At 38.5% G+C, this 22,382-nt stretch overlaps 1 protein-coding gene across 4 annotated transcripts in view; it reads right to left on the bottom strand.

Moving 5' to 3' along the window:
• Positions 1 to 13,112, bottom strand: part of CACNA2D1 (calcium voltage-gated channel auxiliary subunit alpha2delta 1) — a 359,436-nt gene extending 346,324 nt beyond the window's left edge. Inside the window, exons 1-2 of one of the 4 annotated variants that reach the window (XM_064421876.1) lie at positions 13,033 to 13,112; positions 11,955 to 12,498 (exon numbers count right to left, since the gene is read on the bottom strand). In XM_064421876.1, the coding sequence (XP_064277946.1) occupies positions 11,955 to 12,049 (95 nt within the window). In that variant the 5' untranslated portion in view covers positions 12,050 to 12,498; positions 13,033 to 13,112. Of the gene's footprint in view, positions 1 to 11,954; positions 12,874 to 13,032 lie in introns of those variants that run through there. The other 3 variants (XM_064421879.1, XM_064421878.1, XM_064421877.1) reach the window with 3 other exon arrangements.
• Between the last annotated feature and the right edge of the window lie 9,270 nt (positions 13,113 to 22,382).

Raw genomic sequence — 22,382 nt, 5'->3', positions numbered from 1 at the left:
CAGTGAAACAATGTCCTAGTAATACAAAAAAATCCAAACATCTCAAAATATCTCTTTGAATAGGATATCTCTATCATAGCTTTTATGTTCAGTGCATAGCTTTGGTTAATAGTTTACTTTCAGTTCCCAAAGGCAGATGCTCCTACACTCTCTCCATGTAGTGGCAACTAGTACTAGTTTTACATTATAAAAGACAAGGTATGTCCTTTGCAGCTTTACCAAAGTTATCTACAAAATCCACCAGTCTTACAGTGGGCTTGCATGTTGAATAATTTTCTCAATTAAAGGTGTTTCCAGAAGAAAAAAAATACAGTTGGTTTTGTAACTGAAGACAGGATCACAATGAAGATATTATAAGGAAAACAATTTAAGGCTTAAGGCAGTTTCTTGTCTTGCTTTTGCTAGTTTTCAAGGGTTTAAGCTTTATAGCTAAATATCTTACTTTAAACTTTTTTTAAAAAGTTTTTCTAAAGGATTTTTTTAAATATTAGTCCTCATTTTATTCTATAAGCACATTATTCCCACAGAGAGTAATGGAACAATTGTTGAGTAAAACACTAGTCACTAAAAAGAAATAGAGCCCCAGTTAATAAGACGTGTGGAACAAAATATTCAATCATCAATGTTTAACCTGTATTTGCAATGTTGAAAGCATCACTAATGAATACATAAAGTGTTTGTGGAACCATGGATACCTGCAGGAGAATAACTGAGCATGTTTATCCAAGACTACCTTGCAGGCCATAAAAGTACTTTATTCTATCAATAAATGGATTTATGAAAGGGTAAAAACGCTATTAGCAAAATACCTGCAAGCAAATTATTGTTCCATCTACTACGATACTCTTTCTGGTCATTTGTTAACCAAAACTCTCACCAGCCATGCACGGAAGTGATGGCTGCTTTTAATCCTAATTTTGAGAGAGTGTATCTATACAAGGAGCATATACAGAAGTTAAGACACTGGCCAAGTGCTTCTAATAGCAAAGCAGCTACCATAGCAGAATTCCACCTCATGTCCCCATAAAGCATCAGTATCATCTTTCAGAGTAAATCCAGTTTCACTGGAAACAAATATAAAGTTTGTCTGCACATTTTTTGCTGTTTTTAATTCCAATTACCCAAAAACTCAAGACTTCATACCCAAAGATGAATGAATTACTCGGTTGTGCATGAGGGGTTAAACTAAATTACTACTGTCATTCCTACCATTCCAAATTAAGCTCTAGAACTAATTGCTTAAGAAGAAAAAGGAAACAAAACCAATAACAAAACTACAAAAAAGCACATCTGTGAAAGCCACTTAGAGCAAACCTGCACATTACTAAGTGTTACAGTACTTTGAAAAGGAAAGTATTTCTTCCTTACAATTCCACATTTTTATTTAATAAAATCATGTTTCTTCCTAATCTAGGGTAACATTTTTCAGTGCCTTCCAGCACATTAAGAACTTCTTTTTCACATGGACACTTGCTCACTGGGGCACAGAAAATGAAGGGGTGTCAGAGCTTATCATTTAAAAGGAAGACAAATGACCACATCTGATATCACACATGGTTTCCCTGGGATATCTTACTATTCCCCTCTGCAAAGCCTAATAAAACCATGTATCACATTTTATTTTATGCAATTTTCACAATCAGACCTTGACAGTGATGACTCATTCTGTTGCAATGAAACCTGCATGTGTTTAATCAGAAATTATTTTATGTGGATTCATCCTTGCACTGAGGATTTAAATGATACAGGACTGATACTCATTATGCTGAAATTACACTGGTGGAAAGAAGGATGAAATTGAGTACCCAACCATTTCCAAAGGCATTTAGAGTATATCCTAGACATATTCTTAGTCATGCACAGATCCCTCATGTATTTCTAATCAGTCAAAAGAGACCAGATTCTGCCTTCAATTACCACAAACCTGTTCCCCATGTTTATATTACAGTGAAATCTCCTTAATGTATGTTCCTGCACATATGAGCGATTCTCTCCCAGCTTATATGCCTAGCACATAATCTAAAAGATGTTAAAAACAGATAAAAAAATCTAATCAAGAAGATGCTAAGGCAACAAAAGTGGCTTGGTAAATAACAAAAAAATATTAAGAACTACACTTCTGTTGCTACTGGCTAGAGCAAACAAAAGCAATTGCATTGAAAACTATGTTACTCCTGCTTGAAATCTTAAGAGTCTTGGTGATTGTCAGGTAATTAGTGATTATTGATGACCATCTTACTGCTACTAGTCTGTAAATTAGGAAAAAATGTGTACTTTTCTTACCATCTTTCTTATAGAAACAGGGCATCTTGCTTTATTAAACACATTGATTCAAGCAAGATGACAATTTGGGTGTCATTTCCATTTTAGAAATGGAATAAAACCAGCAGTAGTCTGTGCTGCAAAAGAAGCAACAGATCACCTTAACGAGCTCGTGTCATAAGCCCTTGTTGTATTCTATCTAACTATTGTTTTTTTTGCCACTACGAAATATCTACAGCACAAATTTCAGAAGATCCCGGGATCCACAGCTTCCAGCGCTCTCCAGAGTGGGAAAGGAATTGGCAGGAGTGGCAATGAGCGCAACGAGCATGAGTCACATGCTGGCTTCTCTTCACCATACTGTCTGCAGATTTTTGCTGACTCCTCTTAGTTTCTAAAAATGCTGTTAAGCTTATGTTTTGCAATCTGTGTACATCCAAGAAGCACAAATCGTGGGGATTAACTTCTCCCAGATCTCCAGATCACAAGTTACCAATAGAAGCAGATATGATGGTAAGTTTTCTACAAAGATTCTATTAAAAAAAATCACTTTGAGAACCAGGTAAACCAGAGGTATCATCCATCAGGAAAGGATTGGCCATGCAAGTTTCTGAGGTAAAGTGGGAATATAGCAAACACACATCTTAATAAATTAGGCTTAACAGCTTAACGACACTTTTCAACTACAGAAGGCTTTAGAGGCATTAGCTAACAAATTAATCTTGACAATAAACCCTTGCCTGACTAAATGGTAAGATACTGAAGTTTCCTACTTTACTGAGAGAAATTAATATCGAAATCTAAGGTACAAAATTGGAGAAATAAGGCAAGACTGTTAAAGTGAGGCTGAGGCTGATAATACTAAAAAAAATAAATACATTTAATGATAAAAACCTCAGCCATGGTACACAGAATACATTAAATAAATTAATGTATACTGCTCTTTTTTGTCTTTTTTTCCAAAACTGGTGCCACTGAATTAATCTTTAAGAAAGCATCAGATCAAGAAATACTTCCTTTATTAAGAAACACACACAGCTAACCAACCTACACACACCCAGCTAATCAATCTAACACGGGATTCTTTCAACAGAAGATGAGGGTGCAAGAAGGTTCATTGCTCACTCAGTTTCCATCCTTACATGGATCATTCTTCACTTTGACCCATCTTTGAAAAAAAGTCTAAACAACTCATTACACCCATAGGTAAAAATATTAAAATTACAAGCGAGGATAACAAAAAAAATGGATTTTTTGTAGTTTCTGCAGAAACTACTCACAAATGAATAGTATATTATGTATTATATTTTATTCTGCTTAAATCAACTGCAAGAAAACTGCCATATACTGCAAAAAAAGAAAAAAAAAATTCTGCCTTAACATCTGCATGAAAAACCACCACGTTTCTGGATTAAACTCACAAAACGGAGTTTTAAGGGCAGAGCATTCCCCAAGCAAAGAGCATTACTTCCCAGTATAAGGCGGTATTTAGGATCCACAAGACTTCTACCAAATAGACTACCCCAATCCACACTGGGAAAAATTATTACTGTGATGCTTCATTTAGCCATTTACAAAATAAAGCATTTTCCTCAACACTAGTCCACATCAGAATACCATGAATTAAAAGTTGCCTTTTAGTGGACTGCTGTACTTATCCCTCAACATTTGACTGGTCTCAAGAGACATTGTATTTACATGTTCAGGAGTGACCTGTAAGACGCAGGGAAGGAATAATAAGAACCCTAATTTTGTAATTCATACTTCCTGTCATCTCTTTTTCATTACTTTTCCCTTGCCTGCAGCGTTGATAACACAATTTATCCATTTCGGACTGCAAAATGTTTCACTTCAATAATCTTTGACAGAACAGCTCCCATGACTCACTTCCCTCCTATGAAAAAGGTTGGAATTTCTAATCAAAAGTCAACATATACCTGGTGTGGCCAATTTCTGCTCATTTCAAGAATGAAGAAAACTTGCCTTTTACTGGCTTGTTTAAGACTACCTTAGTGTATAAAGAAAAATGCAGCACGATATTAATAGTGACAATTTAGAACAGTGGCATGACTTGATTTAGGTTTTAATATTGCCACCACCCTTAGCCACAGATCTTTTGTAACCTTATTTTTCTGCCTACCTGGAAGAATATTTAGTCCATGCTATCAAAATATAATAAAAATCTGAGTAAAAATAAGGGTGGGAGAGACATCACTGGGGAACATTTTAAGCTTTGAGACCAATCTAGTGGGAACCTGCAGGAAAATAGGAACATTTCAGTTCAAATATTGTTTGTATGAATCAAGTCTAGCTTTTCTCTTTTAAATAATTCACATATAATTTATCATCTGATTGCTGCGAAAACTAGACTGTGGACTCAGCAACTCCTTTGTGTTCTTACTTACTTCTCAAATCAGGGCAAAAATGAATCAGATTTTATTATAATGAATACATTTGAGAGACTTTGCTCACAGATTTCAACTGAAGCATTTTATGCAGAGAAAAATCTAATGTAGTATGTACCTCCATGTTATATCTAATAAAGGCTGTGCAAAAATTATTCTTAGTTCATATAATAAATAGGACACATTTTAAAAAAATTCTTCTTTCTGCATTTCTGAATGAACATTCATGGTCCTGGAGAAACAAAGGAAATTTCAAAAAAGAAAACTTCTTAAATCACTATGTACAATATCTGTTACAAAATCAGACTACAGTACTTACGCTACCCAGTTCTCAGTGAGAGGCAGTGAGAATGTAATTTAAAGAGGGTGAAAATCCAATAAATCACTTTTTATAATAGTCAGCAATACTACAACTTCACATTCTGTGGTTATTTCAGGCCTGCCTCAGATTAAAAAAAATGTCTGATTTTGAATTACTGTAATTAACTGCAAAAGCTTGCTGATTTGTTGATGCAAAATAATGTCAATAATTTTCATAAACTTGTTAGAAACTTTGTAAATAAATAGGCAAAAATGATAAAAGGAACAGAAATTCTCTCTTTGTCATCAGTTTGCTGTTGGCATGCAGAGAAAGGTGCTGTAAGGACAGAAATAAGCAAAAACCATGGTCCTCTCTCTCCCATCATTAGTGTAACATTCTCAAACAGTGAGCCATATCTTGTCACAGGGTGGCTGTAAAAGAGAGTCTGTTTTACATTTCACCCTGAAAACTTACTAAGTCTGGAAGGAAGGAGGAAAGGAAAGAAGGTGTGAAACCCTGAGTTTGCTTAGAAGCAGAGTAGGTCAACAAATAGTTTGGAAAGCAGTAGAAAAGGAAAAGAAAAATCCCTCCTGAGCTGAATAGCTGCAGGCACATGCCATTAATTTTAGCTATTAAAAAGTGCTGAAGTACATTTTGAAAATCTTCACTCTTGCACAGACTTCTCTGAGAGTATCAATGGAACTTCTTCATTCCAGGGTAGAAGCAGCACAGTCTGGCCCTAAATTAAGAATATACAACCCATGAACATTACTGAAGTAGAAGTGTAGTTGACAGTAATTTCACTACCAGTGTTATGTATCACAGCACTACTGTGTGCATTACAAGGTACTGTGTAACATAAAAATCATATTCTGCAAACAACCTTCAATCCAGTTCAGCTTACTAGTGGAAATCAGGAGGGAAAGAAGAATCACAACTCCCCCTAAAAACAATGACCAATTTGCTGCAGTAGGCAGTGGCACAACTGATGCAAAACTCAGCTCCTGGTCTGATCCTACAGAACAGAGAATTGCCTTATGCATGTTTGAGGAAACTTGAGTGGGATCAGGCTCTTTAACAGATTCTGCAAGAGAGGTAAATCAGAACTGTAATCTCAAATGCAAATCATTTAAGTATTCATTGATACCTGTCTTGCAGCAGCTGTAGGGGAATGAAAAAGCTGATGCAGGAATGGGCCAAGAGCAATCTAAGACAGAACAAACAGGCACAGCCCAGGGCTGGGGACACAAATGCAGTCACTGCTTTGTGCTTTTTATTTTCTGTGCATTTTCAAGGTGCTAGCTCTGTTGGGTTTTTTTGTTTTGGTTTGGATTTTTTTTTTTTTTAACCAGGACACTAAGGACACTGAGCTGTCATTCTTTCTATCAAGAAGTCTGATTCAGCATCTGTAAAAGATGTAAATTAATAATGGTGTCTGTCTTTACCAACTTGTAGCTATGGTCCACTAATTTTATTCCAGGGTTGTTTTCTGGTCTTTTTTTTTTCTTCTATTAGAGGAAATTTGTCAATAAGGCACTAGAAAACAAAATTTTCTACCACCAAAAATATCACCTTTTGACACAAAGGTCTCTATGAGCACTCTAAACACAACATGCAGCTTGAGCATAGGGGATCACAAGCCCAGGTACTGCTTCAAAGAAGCACAGAACAGTCTGGGGCTCCTGCTTCTACTATGGTCAGCAACACAGAGAATGAGTAATTCGTCTCTACTAAAATGCTTCTAAACTGCAATCCCTATCTCACAGAAGTTTAAGTCAAATATTGGTCTAGAAGATAACACCACCTTGGATACAGGATTCTCGCAGAAGGCAAGAAAGGATCAAGACACAACTATGTCAGTTGCCAGTGGGCAGCCAGTCTGGGTTGTTTCTTTGTTACAAAACATTAAAGCAGTAAGAATTTGACCATGCTTCCATCAATTTAAAGTGTTCTGCTAGATAAATATTTTTAAGATCTGTACAACAGGCCTTCTATTTAACAATGAATACATTTCAGGCTAATGTGCTGCCAAGCTCCATCTCTCTTTCTAGCAGCTGAATTCTTGGATAAAATAATTTTGCAGGGTATGAGCAATGCAGTGCTGAAAATAGCATCACTGCAAAATGAAAGATGGCAAGAACCTCTATAATGCTGATTTATTTCAATGAAATTTCATCTTTTATGATTAGTATCTATTTTGATGTTTTCAGCTGAATTTTCATACTTAATAAAATGTAAATCTATAGAATTTGTTCATTCTGAGGCTCCAGCATAAATACCTAGGAGGGAAACAAATAAAGAAATTGCCCATTCACAATTTACATCATAAAATATGTAAACCATAAAAATCCTTTGTGGATCCAAATGATTTGCATTTATCTTCACCATATTTACAAGGACATTAAAAAATGAAAAAAAAAAAAAACACAAAAAAAACCACCACCACACAATCAAAAAAATCCCACTAAAACACCAAAATAAACACCACCAATCAACAAGCTGTTTCACACTTACTCTAAGTTTCTACTAGAAGAATGGATTGGAACAACCCTCTTTAAAATATCAGTGGGTTTAAGCATCTTGCATAATGCTCAGCCTTTAGACATGTGCTGAGAAAACACTAAGAGGTGATATTGCACTTCCCTGATTCTAAGTAGATTACATCTTTTGGCTCTCTTTCCAATTCACTGATATGAAGGTATACTCCAGTACCTTATTTTTTTCCTCATAATGAATATTTTAAGTAGGTTGAGAAAAAAACAAATTTCAAGTGAGAAAGAGCCTGATATTTTATAATCCATTAATACAGCAGTCTTTTCTAATTAACATCAGCAGCTAAACTGGCATTCTTCTATCACAGACTATAAGCCATAAATGGGATTTTATGCATATGAGAGGTCTCAAAATCCCTAAATCTGACAGTAGAAACAGGTGAAAAGAAAACAACATAAATGTCATTTATGTACCTTTGGTCACTGGTGCCACACAGAAAGTGATGCTGAGACCAAGTCCAGCCACACTCTCAGCAGGACCTACACTTGTTAGGTCCATGTGAGGAAGCCAAAAATATGAATGTCCCAGTTGTGCAAGCCCCAATTCATATGACTCATATAGACTTCTCTGAGTTGTCCTAATGACACCAAAACAGTAAAGATGATTCATGCAAGTAAGAAATGGGAATACACAACTTCTTTTCTAAAAATGTCCTGTCTGCATACATATAGATATATGTTCATATGTATACTATTTTCATCTTTATATTATCTTTATCCACCAATGTTTTACACCAATTTATGTAAGTGGCAGATTTGTCCTGAATTTAATAATTTATGTAATACATACATACAGAACAAATGACTGAGGAGGAAAAAGTATTAAAAGATAAAGTAAAGAGAGAAAAGGAATAGCAGAGGAAAATTAGGGGGGAGATAAAAGGAAAATACATGAATATATATCCACAGTGATGCAGTAATTACAGAAACAGTCCCATTGATTTTGAAAGGCTTCATTTGTAGCTTTATAAAAATTAAAATAGGCTTCGTTTGTTGGGATTTTTTTTCTTTTTTAATCAGTACAAACAGGTTTATTATCAGAAAGGAGAATGTGTATCTTTATGTAGTACATTACTCACTATCAGTAACAATATCAACACATGCTGTGCCAAAAGGATACTCAGGAATTACAAGATACACTTAAGACTATCTGTCTTGATGCAGTATAGATAAAAGAAGAGAAATAAACTGAGTCCTCTGCTATCATTATCAGGCAACATACAAACCTTGTATATTTAACGGTATGTTTTTTCTGAAGTCTGTACAGATAATAAATATATAAATATATATGGCTACAAAAAAGAAGTGCTTTGCATACTGTTATAGCAGTAGTGGTTATAGTACCAGGAGTACTAGATACAATATTCTCATCTAAGTGCAAAATATCTGCTGTGTTGCAGGTGTAATTAAAGGACTTGGAGTTGCTGTGTTGAAAGTATGACCATGGCATCTTGCACCAACAAACAGATCCCAAACACATGACACAATTAATATGATACATTTAAATGGAATGCAATATGCATCAATCAGCAGCTAAGCCTTATGGCTCAGATCAAGACACAATTAATACTGTACTTCAATTGTTTATTAAAGGACAGTCTTCAATATTTGCAGTGAAATATTTCAACACTGGAAGCAAGGAACGCAATACCACCTGCTCAGATTTTCAATGAAAAATTAATGCTACCATTTCATACAACACAAACCTGCACATGAAATTCTCTATATTTTGCTTTGGAAACATATCAGGGCCTTTTTATCTTATCCGAGAATTAAAATTAATCAAATTACTGAGATTCTATCACACAGGCATTTCATAAACCTTCGGCATTTCTTGCTAAGAATACTACATTCTTCTATATTATTATATTGGTGATAGTGACTTCTGAATGTTTTAGTAAAAGCACATATTAAAATATTTATTAATGCAGAAGAAACAGATGACTGAATGAAAAGTGATTGTACAATACTGTGTTGTTGAAGAAACCATACACTCTACAGCCCTGAATATGCACATTTTTCACACAACAGCTAGGAAATCCTACTTCCTCAGATGAACTTTTCCACTAAGAGAAAAAACAGACTGAAAATAATGGGGAGAAAGCAGGTAGCTAAGAACATAATATCAGCTAACCTCCAGTTCTTCAATTATTCACATCCTTTCTTTCCTTTATTCTCCTCTCCCAAGTTTTTTTTTATTCCTATTTTTAATATTCTTAATATATAATATATTTTACATTAAGAGCATTTGCGTCACTTCTCTTTGTTCTTCCCCATTTGTAATTTTTAGTAAGAAGTGAAACACTGCTGTCAAGTCTTAAAAAAGAAGAGAAAAATTGTTTTCTCCTTCACCTGTTACATCATTACTTTTTGCTAAGCAGCTCTCCCTGCATCAACCTGTTGTGTGCTGCCTTCTAAACAAACCAAGCCTTGCTTGCACTTTGATGCCTTTTCAAAGGGGAAACAGTACTGTGAAGGATGCACAGTCTCTACAGATTGTTTCTGCAACATTTCAATGGAATAACAATGAGAAAAAAAAAAGAGCAAACAAGTAGATTGTGCAGAACATGGAAATGTTGATGATTAACATATTCTGAATTACTTTATCATAGGTATAGTTATAATTATAGTTACATGTTTCACTGCTGTCAATTTCTATTATCATGACTGTCAGTAAAGGTACATTCAGAAGGAAATTAGCAAAAATAGATGGGGAGACAAAACCAGTTTTAAAAGAATATCACATATTCTTATGTTAAAAAGCATTCTGGACCTCTGTTTGAAAATATATATAATGTTTTTATATTATTTTCTTTCAATTTCACTGGGTTCTATTTTTCTTTCTTTTTTAAACCCAAAAAAATCCACATAGAAGATAAATTGTAATTAGTTGTGTATGATAACCTGATCAGCTCAGTGAGAAACTGTAAATTTCAGAGCTCAAAAAAACAGAAACACGGGAAAACACAAGAAAACAATGAATTTAAAAGTCCTGGGTTTGTATTTTGCTACACTTGCTTCTACCTGGCACATCTTTATACACTGCAACACGAGAGTGTTTTAGAAGATAATTTTCCCTACAATGGAAGACGGTATTTATTCAACTTAGAAGATACTAAGTGTATCTTAGCATCTTATCTTTGTATTCCTTCCATTTAACAGTGAGAGCATCCCTTTGAGTCTTTCATAATGGAACCGATACTCAGAACTGAATCCAATTATAACAACCTACCAGCAGTACTAATTGGTGAAAATGCATTGCTGGTAATTACTGCAACGCATCCTTTGCCCAGGATGAACGACACCAATAAATTCTACCCAGTGTTAAACAATAAGGAAAGACTACCATTAGCACTGTTTTTTCTTATGTAAAATGCTTTAAAGTGAGTCATCCACTTAAAAGTTACCTACTGGTAGCTTTAACCCAGATTCGGGAACTAAGGTAAGTGCTTCAAAAAATCAACCAAACAAAAAGAATATAAAAATAATGAGGTGAGAGAGAAGAAAAAGAAAGAAAACACGATCACATAGTGCTTTGTCGTGGATTTTTTTTTTCCTATCTGTAGGCGAATCTTCAATATGTACTGGCTTCCTTTTGCCCTTCTTTTACTGCATCATTATTATTTGATCTTTGCACTGCTCTGGGCAACACTTTCATGCTAATAATTCTGCAGCACTTTAAAGATTCCCATCTCAGGGCCAGGCAAGGCACCGAGCTGCGCGCACCGCGAGCATCCTTCAGCTCTCGCGAAGATATTTCTGAGAAGTAACGATCTGCAAGGCCGAGGCTGGAGAAAGCACTTCTCCAGCTGTGTGGCTTCACGCGTGCGGAAGCCCCTCCGGCGGGACCCACCGCAGCCCCGAGCCCCCGCGGGTGCGCTGGAGCCCGGCCAGGCAGGAGGGAGCCGGAGCTCGGGCTCGGAGCTCCCAGCCATGCCCGCCTGCCCCGCTTCCCATGCCGGCCGCGGAAAGGCAACGAAATCCGACTTCCCTGTGGATTTTCATCAAATTGCCAAAGTTTTCAGGTTTTTTTATAGACAGTGTTGAAACTCCATCCAGGCTGGAATAACCTCTGTGGGAGGAAGGGGCGGACTCTATGTAACTCGAAACTTTCTTCTCGACAGGGATGACCTGACGGGGTATATCTGGGAGCCGCTCCGGAGCGGGATTCCTAGGCGAAGCCTTTACCTCAAAAGTCCCGCCGCCGGCCGTCACCGGAGCTTCCCCCTCCCGGCGACCGCCCCGGCGGGACCTTCAGCTACCCCGACTCTTCTAAGAAAAAGCTGCCGAAAACCTACAATTTTTTTCCTGATCTTCACTTTCCGCCCGCTCTAACTTGATTTCCCTTTGTATTGTCGCTGTCCCTGGCGCCGAGCAGCGCCCCCGCTCCGGCCGTGCTCCCGCCCCGGACCCCCGGACCCCGCTGGGACTTACGTGGTGGCCGAGGGGAAGGGTCCCTCCGAGGAGTGGTTCATCACCACGGAGTGGAAAAGTGTCAGGCTAAAGAGCAGCAGCCAGCCAGCAGCCATCTTCCTGATCGAAGATCGATCCCCCTTCCCCAAGTCGGCGAGACGGCAATAATAATAAATTCAATTATCGTGTGTGGCGGTGCGGGGGGGGCCGTGGTTCTTTAAAGCCTCCTCCGCTCCCCCCACCCGCCCCCTCGCAGGAGGCGCAGCCCAGAGATGCGCGGAAAAGCGGGAGCGCGGCCGAGGGTGGGAAGGAGGAGGAGGAGAAAAAACGATGGAGATCTGTGGGTGGAGTGGGAGAAGAGGCGAAACAGAGAAAAGAGAGCGAGCGAGAGATACTCCACTCTCTGCTACTCCAGCAGCAGCTCCAGCTTCATCCGATCCGCCGCCATCGGCGCTACTTTTGTAACAGATCCCACTCTGCGTGTGTGTGCGCGCGTCCTTCCCTGATTTATTCCACTGATTGCAGAGCAGAAAGACGAGGAGAGAGGCAGGCGGGGTGGCGGCTCCTGGAAGAAGAGGAGGGAAGCAGGCGGCAGAGTTGGAGACGGGCGGATCGCTGCCGGCTCCTGCCTTCCCTGCCGGCAGCGGGGAAAGTCGGGGCGAGCCGCGGGGGCGGGCGCCGGGCCCTGCGGCGGCCGCGCTCCATACAAGGCGCCCAGGAACTCCCGGCCGGGCCGCCCCGGGGCCGCGCTGCCGCCGCCCCGCCCCGCGCAGCCCGCACGCTATTTTTAAAACCGCTTCGTGCCTTATTTTAATTCCAGCCCCCTCCTCCCTTCTCGGCAGCGGCAGCAGCCGCACGCGGCCCGTGTGCCACCAGCCCGGGCTGCGGTTTAAATAGGTATTTCATGGATGTAGCTGTAAATGCCGCTCTCCCCGCGGCCGGCTGGAGCAGCGCCGCTCAGCCCCGCCGAGCCCGCCCGGCCGCCGCCCCCGCCCTTCGCGGCGTCCCGGACCCGCAGCGTCCCCGAGCGCCTCCGGGAGCCGCCCCCGGCACGGCCGGGAGCCCTCGGGCTTCACCCCCGCCCCGCCGCATCGCTAACCCAGTTACTCATTTCAGGTCTCCCTGGAAATTCAGAGGACGCATTCCCTCTCGCCTGCTTTCGTTTGTTCACGCACACCAGTCTCTGTGGCAACTATACGCTCTCGGTATAAATGTGGAAAGTAATCCAGGGAAATATTTATTGGTTTATTTCTTAACGCAGTTAAAAGTTCAGTGACAAATTTGATTTTCTTTTTGATCTGTGGGTTTGGTTTGTTTGTTTTTTTCTTTGTATGTGCTTACATATTTATATTTTAATATATTTACTTAGTTCAACAGGTGAAAATGAAAGAGCACACCCAGTATTCATTTTGCTTTCACATCCTTTGTATTTAAGGATCACATCTTGAACGTATTAACTCACAACAATTTCTATAAAACAGGAAAGTGCTCATCTCTATTTTAAAGGCGGCGAAGGGATCAAAACTGAGATGCACAAATGAAGAATTGAGTGCTCACATTGCCTGGGCTCAAAGCCAGCACGATATTTCAGTTGCAATCTGTAAAGCATGCAGTCACTCATCCACATTGTTTCTGGATTGGAGCTGGCACTTGGGAGCTCGTGGGAAGAACTCCCAGTTGTCTTCACCTATCCACCTACCTATAGGTACGTAGGATTCATCAGGGTTTGGAAGCAAGTTTGAAATAGCATTCTCTAAAATGATTCTGCAGCCTTTAGACTCAAACAGTCTGAAGAGTATCTATAGCTCAGCTTTTGTTGGTCTCCATAGTCCTGACAGTTTTGCCACATGAAGTGGCACCTCTTTGGGTACTTACCTGTAACTGCTCAGCTGAGTACCTCTGCTTCCCCATGGGGATGTCACGGGCACCAGCACAGTCATGGCCCTGTGGCACAAAAGTCCTGCTTCACATGAGATGTATTGTGAGGAGATCTGGGGTAAAAGATGGTAGGGAATGGATTTAAATCTTGGCAAAATGCACAGAGGAAAGAGGCTGGAGATGTGAACTAGTACAGGTTGCACAAGACCATGACAAATTTACTTAGATAAAGCTCCTCATATTTGGGCTCTCACCCTAAGAGTAGCATTAAATATTGAACAAAAATACTCATTCTGCTCCTTAATAGGACTCTGGAGTTTGGCTCAAGTTCATGCCTAAACTCTGCTGAGTGACCAGGAACCAGATGTTCTTCCGTTACAAAACATCCCAAAACAGCTACAGTTTTGCAGTGGGCAGCACAGTAATGGATTAACACTGCCAACCCCTACAGAATAAATGGGAATGCCCCACCTGGCTCCTTCCCTACCTGAAGGATCAAGCATATGCCCGTTTCTTCTCTTCTCAGCAGGAAAGTGTTCATGTTAAATTTCCAGCAGTGCTGTCCCCAAGGGCCTGTTGAGCAAGCTGTGGGCACTGAGCTGGGAAAGAGAACTCACTGGAGTGGGCAAACAGAAAAGTACTGACATGTTGGTGTGGGAAAGAGAGGGTGCAAGTAATTGTGCAAACACACAGAGGAAATGGTTTCAGTAGGTGAGAATAAGCAAGACCACATTTACTCACTAGTACCATTTCAATATAATATAAAGGAGACTAGAAAATAGGGAGTGAAAATGTAAAATAATAAATAGATAACTAAAGGGTTACACAGGAATGTTCCTTTCATAATTAGAACAATTTTCTGTAAGCCTCACTTCTGATGCTTATAGAGCTTCTTAGGGCAATGATTATAGCTGCAAATAGTTCCAGCAACAGTAACACATGGAATGGCAATGGAACTGTGCAATGCATGGGTTGCTTCACACCCCATCTAGTACTGTAAGGTCTGGATTGATCAGTACTAATACCCTGAACAAGAGCTGAAAAGCGAAAAATATTCTAGAGGAAATACTGCTGTGAATTAGTAAAGAAGTATCCAAAGCTTACAATCTACTCTGCTATTTACAACTATATAAAAAGACCCTCTGCAAGTTAATCCTACTATGAGCAGTGTGAGTGCGTGTGGAGCTCCCTGAAACTCAGGGATGAAAGAGAGAAGCTGTGTATATGAGGCTCCAGCACAGAGGAGAAATACACAGGTTAGCTCCAAACAAGCTGGTGGAGGTGTGGAGGAGCAGGGCTGGAAAATGGAGCTTGACAAGGGCTGTGGCATTTTGGGAAGGTCTGTGATACACAACTCAAGATCAACCTGCAAACTTTTCAGGATTTACAAGAAAACTTGAACTGGAGCCCAGTTTTGAGAAAAGGTGGAATCAAATAACAGTTTTCCTGTAAAATTAAGTAAGGCTGGAAGGCAGGTTTTGAAGTTTCGCCTTTTTTTGAATCTAAAACTCAGGAATCCAATGCCAGCCTGAATCATGGGTAAGAAAAGAAAGCAGGACTTATTCCATGAACAATTTGGTATTTACTAATCACCCAGTCTTTGTTTCACCTAGTTATTTATGGCCTAAAAATGCATTAATTTTTCAGGTATTTAATAAAGATGCAGAATTTTCAGAAATGCTGACCTCATCCTACAGCTGTGTATGGACATGAGTAATAGGCCTCAAATGAGTTCCCACTACTTTCAACAAGAAAGTGTGACTGACATAAAACATAAAATTAGCAGAGTTAAGTTTCTTGGTATGTCTTCACCCTCCCATAATGCAGAAAAATGAAGCACAAATGTAGTTCCATCATGAAGTTTTAAAAAGCCATTCAAGTCCCCTAAACAATCAATTTCTTTACATTTGCTGATTAAACTACTTTCTTATATAGTCGCTGTTTTAAATACATGGCTTGTACTTCACAGTAACATTGCACTGCAGAAATTCTTGTAATTTATCTGCACTGAGATTCCTAAAGATCTATTAAAGCAGATAAATCTTTTTCTTTAAGCACTTGAATGACAAACAACGAAAGTAAATCTTTCTTCATTCTTACTTCACTTCATTCTAAATTTATTGCCTGTCATATCTGACCAAGACCTTTCTGTGAAGGAGCACAGAAGCAACAGGTCTTGATATAGTTTGCTGTGTAACTATTTGGTGCACTTAGCAGGGTTAGGTTTGTGGTTGGACTCTTACCTTAAAAGATCTTTTCCAACCTAAAATATTCTGTGATTCTATTCTATGATTCTACTGAAAGTACTGGAAATCTTTCAACTGACCATGGTAGTCCATATGTCAGAAAAAAAAATCCTATTGAAAAAATACAACATTTTATTTGCATCAAAGGCTTCTTCTCAGTTCATTTAATCCATAGCAAATATTAATTAATGATAAAGTTTTTCCCTTTTATTTCAGTTTCTGGATATATTATTTATGTTTTCATGCCTTATTTACAGCATTGCAAATCAAGCATAAAAGACAAAGCAGCAGGGCCCTCTGTCTCTTAATTATTTTAAAAAAATCCAAGTTTTTTATGTTAGCACCAGAATCAAAGTTCTATTAATCTGGTTTTATGCTTGTATATAAACTCATTCTTCAGTAATCAGCATTTTCAGAGAAGTTTTTGAAGCCAGTAACAGGTTAAGACCACACGTGCTGTGATTGCAGCACTTGTGTGAATAGATGGGACACAGTTACCACGTGCCTTAAGTGTCTTTTGTGGGGGTGTTACAGGCAATAAATCTGTCCTGGCTTTATTCTTGCCAGCCCTGATCAGCATTTTGCTGAGCACATTCCACCTTTGTGCTTGGTATAACACATGTTCCACTAGATGGAACCCCCAGATATTACTGGGTTCAGCCAAAATATGCTCACTGAAATATGGCAAAAAAGTGTGTGCATGACCCTGGAGAAATGTGTAAAGCAGAAGTCTGATGAGGGGTGGCTGAGGAAGCCTGGAGAAAAGGAGGCTCAAGAGGGACCTTATCACTCTGTACAACTGCCTGAAAAGAGGTTGTAGAAAGAGGTTGTGGGGTTCAGTTCTTCTCATGAGTAGTAAGTAATAGAACAAGTGGAAATGGCCTCAAGTTGCACCAGGGAAGGTTTAGATGAGAAATTAGAAATATTTCCTCATGGAAGGGGTTGTCAGTGCTGGAACAGACAGACCAGTGAAGTGGTTGAGTCACCATACCTGGAGGTATTTAAAAGACATGTAGATATGGCACTTAGGAACATGGTTTATTGGTGGTCTTGGCAGTGCTGGGTTAGCAGTTGAGCTATATAATCTTAAACGTCTTTTCTAACCTAAATTATTCTGTAGTTCTATGATAATTAATGTCACATACCAAAGTACTGTTTTCTTCCTGGCTTGTAATACCTTCTTTCTGTCTGTATTTTACATAGGGAAGGAGGGGGTAATCTTGCTGAGTAGTTCTCATTCCATTTGCTGGTGCAGGACTGACTAGAGACAGCCTGATCTCAATTTCTAATTTCAGGGGTAAAAGTGGTCTTATTGGAGTCTGCACCAGATGAAATGCAAGATCCAGCCCATTGCAAGTGAGATGAATTGTTTTACATATTTGAATTTGATAAAATTTATATTGCAAAAACTTTGTGACCTACATCCAACAGCCATATAATCTGTTTTGTTGTCACCCTTGTGTTTGTTCATATTTGAGTAAGCATGCTGGATGTGATAGCAAAACCTTCTCTATTTGATGACTGTTTATGCTTTTCTCATTATTGTCAGATTTGAGGAAAGCATTCATTCTAATTCTAGGCATTAAAGCAGGGCTGTATGCATTTTCACACTTGGGTTTTTTGATACTGCAGTTAAACCAACAATAATTTTAGGATAACTTGATATTGAAACTTGGAGTCCAGAACAATAAAAATTCTCCCAGTGAATACGAAGAAAAACATTTTATAACAAAGAGTAGTCTAAAACTTCTTCCATGGTGCTGATTTTGCTTGGTGTAGAGTTGATTTTCTCCAGAGTAGCTAGTATGGGGCTTTGCTTTGGGGTTATGTTGAAAACAGTGTCGATAACACAGGGATGTTTTAGTTGTTGGTAAGCAGAGCTTACACTGTAGCACTATATGGAAACCAAGTAGTTTGGTTCACAAACATTCTGCATTCATTCTAATATCATTAATATGTTTCTGAGTTTCAAAGGAAAATGAATTTTTTTTGTTCATTAATCACTGTGTTATATTTCACAGTATAATGTAAAAGTGTTCATTGTAAATCTCATATTGTTGTTGTGACACTATTCTCAGAAAACCATAAATGTCAGTCATCTTGCTGGAGAACACCCTCAATTATAAATGTTAAACTGTGGTATGTTCTGAACTTGTAAAAAAAATATAACTTCTAAGAACAGTCTTATACAAATAACATATGTTTTATAATGTTGAAATTGACAGTGTTTTTGTACAAGCTTGTCGATTTTCTACCAAGTCCCTAATCTATTTTAACTTACTTTATTCCATCCCTTCCACTGACTTGAGGCATATACAGTTCTTTCTTGAAGCCAAATATATATATGTTTTTCTTCTTTAACCTCCTAAACCAGACAATTTTCTCATTTTTTTTCACCCTGTGAGATACATTCTTATGCCAGTAAATGTTTTTCTAAATGTAAGGGTGGGCCTCTCCTTAAATCTAGTCTCTTGCAACTTTATAAGACTAAAAAAAAAAGGTACATTGACCATGGAGAGGCACTGTCTGTGTTGGTAACAGAATAATCATAGCAAACCACTGTCAGCCAAATGGAATTAAGTTGTCTCAGCATCTCATATTTACCTAATCCATCTAACCTAATTAACCAGGTGGTTACAAAAGATACATTCCAGAGTTATTGCTGAGATTTTGCTACAATATTCCTGAAAAAGAATGTGTGTTGTCGTGCCATCCAGCCACAGATGCTACTTTTGGAAGTTCAACAGGGTAGGCTGAACTTCAGTAGGAAGGTTGTATTTGTCTCCTTTTTTTGGAGCACAGTTGTTGCTGTTCCCATTCTGCATTTGGTGAGATGTTCATAGACTGCCTATGAGAAAAGGGTTTCCTTTTTTCTTACCCGGTCCTAGTCAATGGCATAGACCTCCAGAGAATGGTTCATCCTATCCTAAAATATGGGTTCTTGAGATGGCATTGGTATCCTCTTTGATTTGCTTTGTAAACTAGTAGTAAATACAAATAACTTAGAAGGAATACTGGGCAGGGGGATAGACAAAAAGTAAGAATGAACAATTATAGAGCAAAAGTAAAAAAAGAACAGGAAAGTAAATATCAAGGAGGAAGGTTATGCATGTGGAAATAAAGACATGCATATTGTTTTCATTACATATTGTACAAGGAAAAAAAAACTTTTTAAAAGGAAATAGGTGAGGAAAAGTAAAGTGAATCAGGAAAGCAGGAATATGAGGAAGAAAAAAATCATTATGAAGATGAGACAGTAAAGGGAAGAAAAACTGTGTGCTGATAAGGAAGACATGCCAGTAAGTAGGAGAGTTCATGAAGAGGAAAAAGAGGAATGAGCTCACCAAGAGAGGTACGGTCTGCACATATGCACTTGTCCACTTAGTTTTAAAAGATGGCAAAAAGAATGGCAAGGAGAAGTCAAGTCTGTTATGCCAGGGGTGCACAGCAGAGGCTGCCACGGCTTTGCCATGTGCTGGATCAGAGCCAGGTGGCTCCTTTGGCTGGGGTCAGGCCCATCTGCTGTGCTCTGCCCCTAAGCAGAGATGATTAGTTCAGGTAACAAAGGCCACAGAGCTCCTGGCTTAGCGGCACAAGACCCAAGCCTTGTGTTCAGGGAGAAGGCAGAGCTCCCTCCTGTATAACACAGTACACCTCAGTCTGGTAAGACAACTTCTGCTACACATTTTACACCAGCTGCAAAAATGATGTAAGGAAAATTTGAATCTTTTGTATGCTAATAGTTTCTAAGGAGGGAAGTTAGTGGGATAGATGGTAGACTTTATGCCAAGTAGCCTTAAGAAATAATAAAATAGCAAATAAATATTTATAATATTCCTTCTTCAATAAAGCCTGAAGACATATATGTTCTCTCATCTCTTTCATGATTTATTAAAAATCTTTAATTGGTTGTTCTTAAAAAATTCCATTTTGACTTTTAAAGTGAAAAGTCAAAAGATAAAAGCATCTGTAGCTAAATTTTCACGTCTGATCTGCCCATGTCTCTATAATTCAAATGAAGGAATGGATTGAAAAAGTTGCGTTTCAACTTCTGCTCTCATTTCAGCAGCAGGTGAGATTTTTATATTGTTGTATTTGAAAGGATAAAGTAAAACGTTTGCATTTGCCCATAGTATCTACGGGCAAATTCTTTCTGGAATCATGTGCCATTAAGCTATATAAATAATAATGATGTAATTTATTTATATGGGTTAATGCCTCAACAGTCTAAACTATTTTAGAAGCCATAATATATCACTATGGTAATGTTAAGCCCACTTGTTATAATTGGGTCTGTACAGTCTCCATTCCATGCAAAGCAACAAAGGGCAGCTCTGCACAAACCCTCCAAATGTTGGAATTAATTGTGTTGTAGACTTCATATTGCACTTGCAGATGTTATTAATTACTGCTACTCTCTGTTTAATAGCTGTTTCTATAGTAACTGATTTTTTTAATAGGGTGTGAAGGGAAGTAAGTTGAGTAGTTGTTTTGTTTGTTGGGTTTTTTCTCCCTACAAGGAGGACAAAGGCAATTTGACTAAATATACACCTGTATAAATATATATATGTATATGTATAAATACCCAAGCTCTAAGCAGTGCAAGAAGTGCAAGATAAACAAAAAGTAATGACACAGAGGAACCTGAATGTCTTCAGAAGATATCAAGCTACTTAAATGATCAATTACTTAAGTTAACAATCTTCTCTCACTTGATCCTTTTAAGTTAGTGATTTTTGGCACAATCTAGAAAGTGAAGTGAGAGTTCATGCAATGCAAGCAAACACAAATTTGTCTGTGTCCAGCATCACAGATTTGCTAGATACAAACACACTACCAATGATGCTGGTCTAGGATTAAAAGGCTTAAAACATACATCTCTATGAAGACTTAATAATAAATTTAATATCTTATGTGAATTATAAATTAACCAGGACTGTGTAACCTGCATTTGAAATACAGTTTTTTGCACCCACTGCCCAGCATGTTTACAAGAACAGAGCAAAGTATGTAGTGTATCAGCTACTACACCAAGTGTCTATTAAGTCATCTCTAAATTCTGTCTTCATTCAACACATGCTTTTGGTTAAGGAGTATTCTAAAAACAAGTAAAATGTCCTGGTAACCGGAGATGTGGATAGTTTAATATTTACTCCCTACACATATCAGAAAATAAATTGAAAATAAAGATTCATAAGTAAAATTACTGATAAATTAAAAATTGTTGTCTCTTGAAACTACCAGGGGTAAACAAAGTAAGATTTATTTTGATATTTCAAGATGATACACTGAAATAACAGAAATATTTCCTTTTAAAGTATAGCATTTATAATATTCTTAAAATATCATATGAAAACTGTAACAATCTGAGCTTATATCCATCAATAGCTATGATAGAAAACACGACTATAAATGTCCAGTTTTCCCTCCCTTGCGTACAGAAAACCTTTTGTCCGCTTTGAAATGCAGATGACTGACTCCAGGAGTACCACAAGAATTTTTCTTTTCTTTGGAAGCTTACTGCCCATGTGCACCCATCTGTCCTGTGGGAGTGAAATATAACCTTTTGAATTAGATCAGCATTTGTGATCTAATGCACTGAAGGAATCCTGGGTTCACAGTTTAAGCAGGTCAGTCATGCCCATTTTGTGACTGATCTTCAGAAGGGCACACAGCACCTCAGCTGGTGTATGCATTAGCAGCCCAGGGTTTGAAATTTTCATCAAAACATCTACATAAAGCACATAAATAAATACAAATAAATGGTATAATAAATCAATTAATCATTAAAATAGAGTAATAAAAAAGAGAGGGATCTCAATGTCTAAGAGGATAAATCTGGACTGAGAGTTTTCCTTTTATAACATAAATCAGTGTTTTGAAATCCTCATAGGACCTGAGCATGTTCTGCCTCCCACGCGATGTTTTGCATCAGAAATCCTCTTTGAGGAGAGGTTGCTCTCTGTAAGAGGCTGCTGCTGTTTCCTCATCTGCTGTCTGGGACTGGCTGCCCAGGCACTGTCCTTGAGGCCAGCTGAGCCCCAGCCTGCCTGGTGTCCTGCAGAGGAGTCACCACCACCCCTTCAGAGGCTGACTGAGACCAGCCTGAGGTGCCTGCTAAGAAAAAGCAGCAGCTGTGCTAGATGTGATCAGTAATCCCTGGAAATAAAGTTTCTTTGTTTCTTTTTCACCTTGGAAACTTCCTTTGCCCTTGACTAGGCCTTTCTTCTGGCCAGTCTCCTGAGGTCTGTTTTTCAGGCGTGAAAAGAGATGAGAGGAAGATCATTTTTTGAAAACATGAGAAGTCTATGGGAGACATCAAGTG

Source organism: Passer domesticus, chromosome 5 (assembly GCF_036417665.1).
Source record: "Passer domesticus isolate bPasDom1 chromosome 5, bPasDom1.hap1, whole genome shotgun sequence".
NCBI classification, from domain to species: domain Eukaryota; kingdom Metazoa; phylum Chordata; class Aves; order Passeriformes; family Passeridae; genus Passer; species Passer domesticus.
The sequence above is the reverse complement of the archived record's forward strand: the minus strand, read 5'-3'. Positions and strand labels throughout refer to the sequence as shown.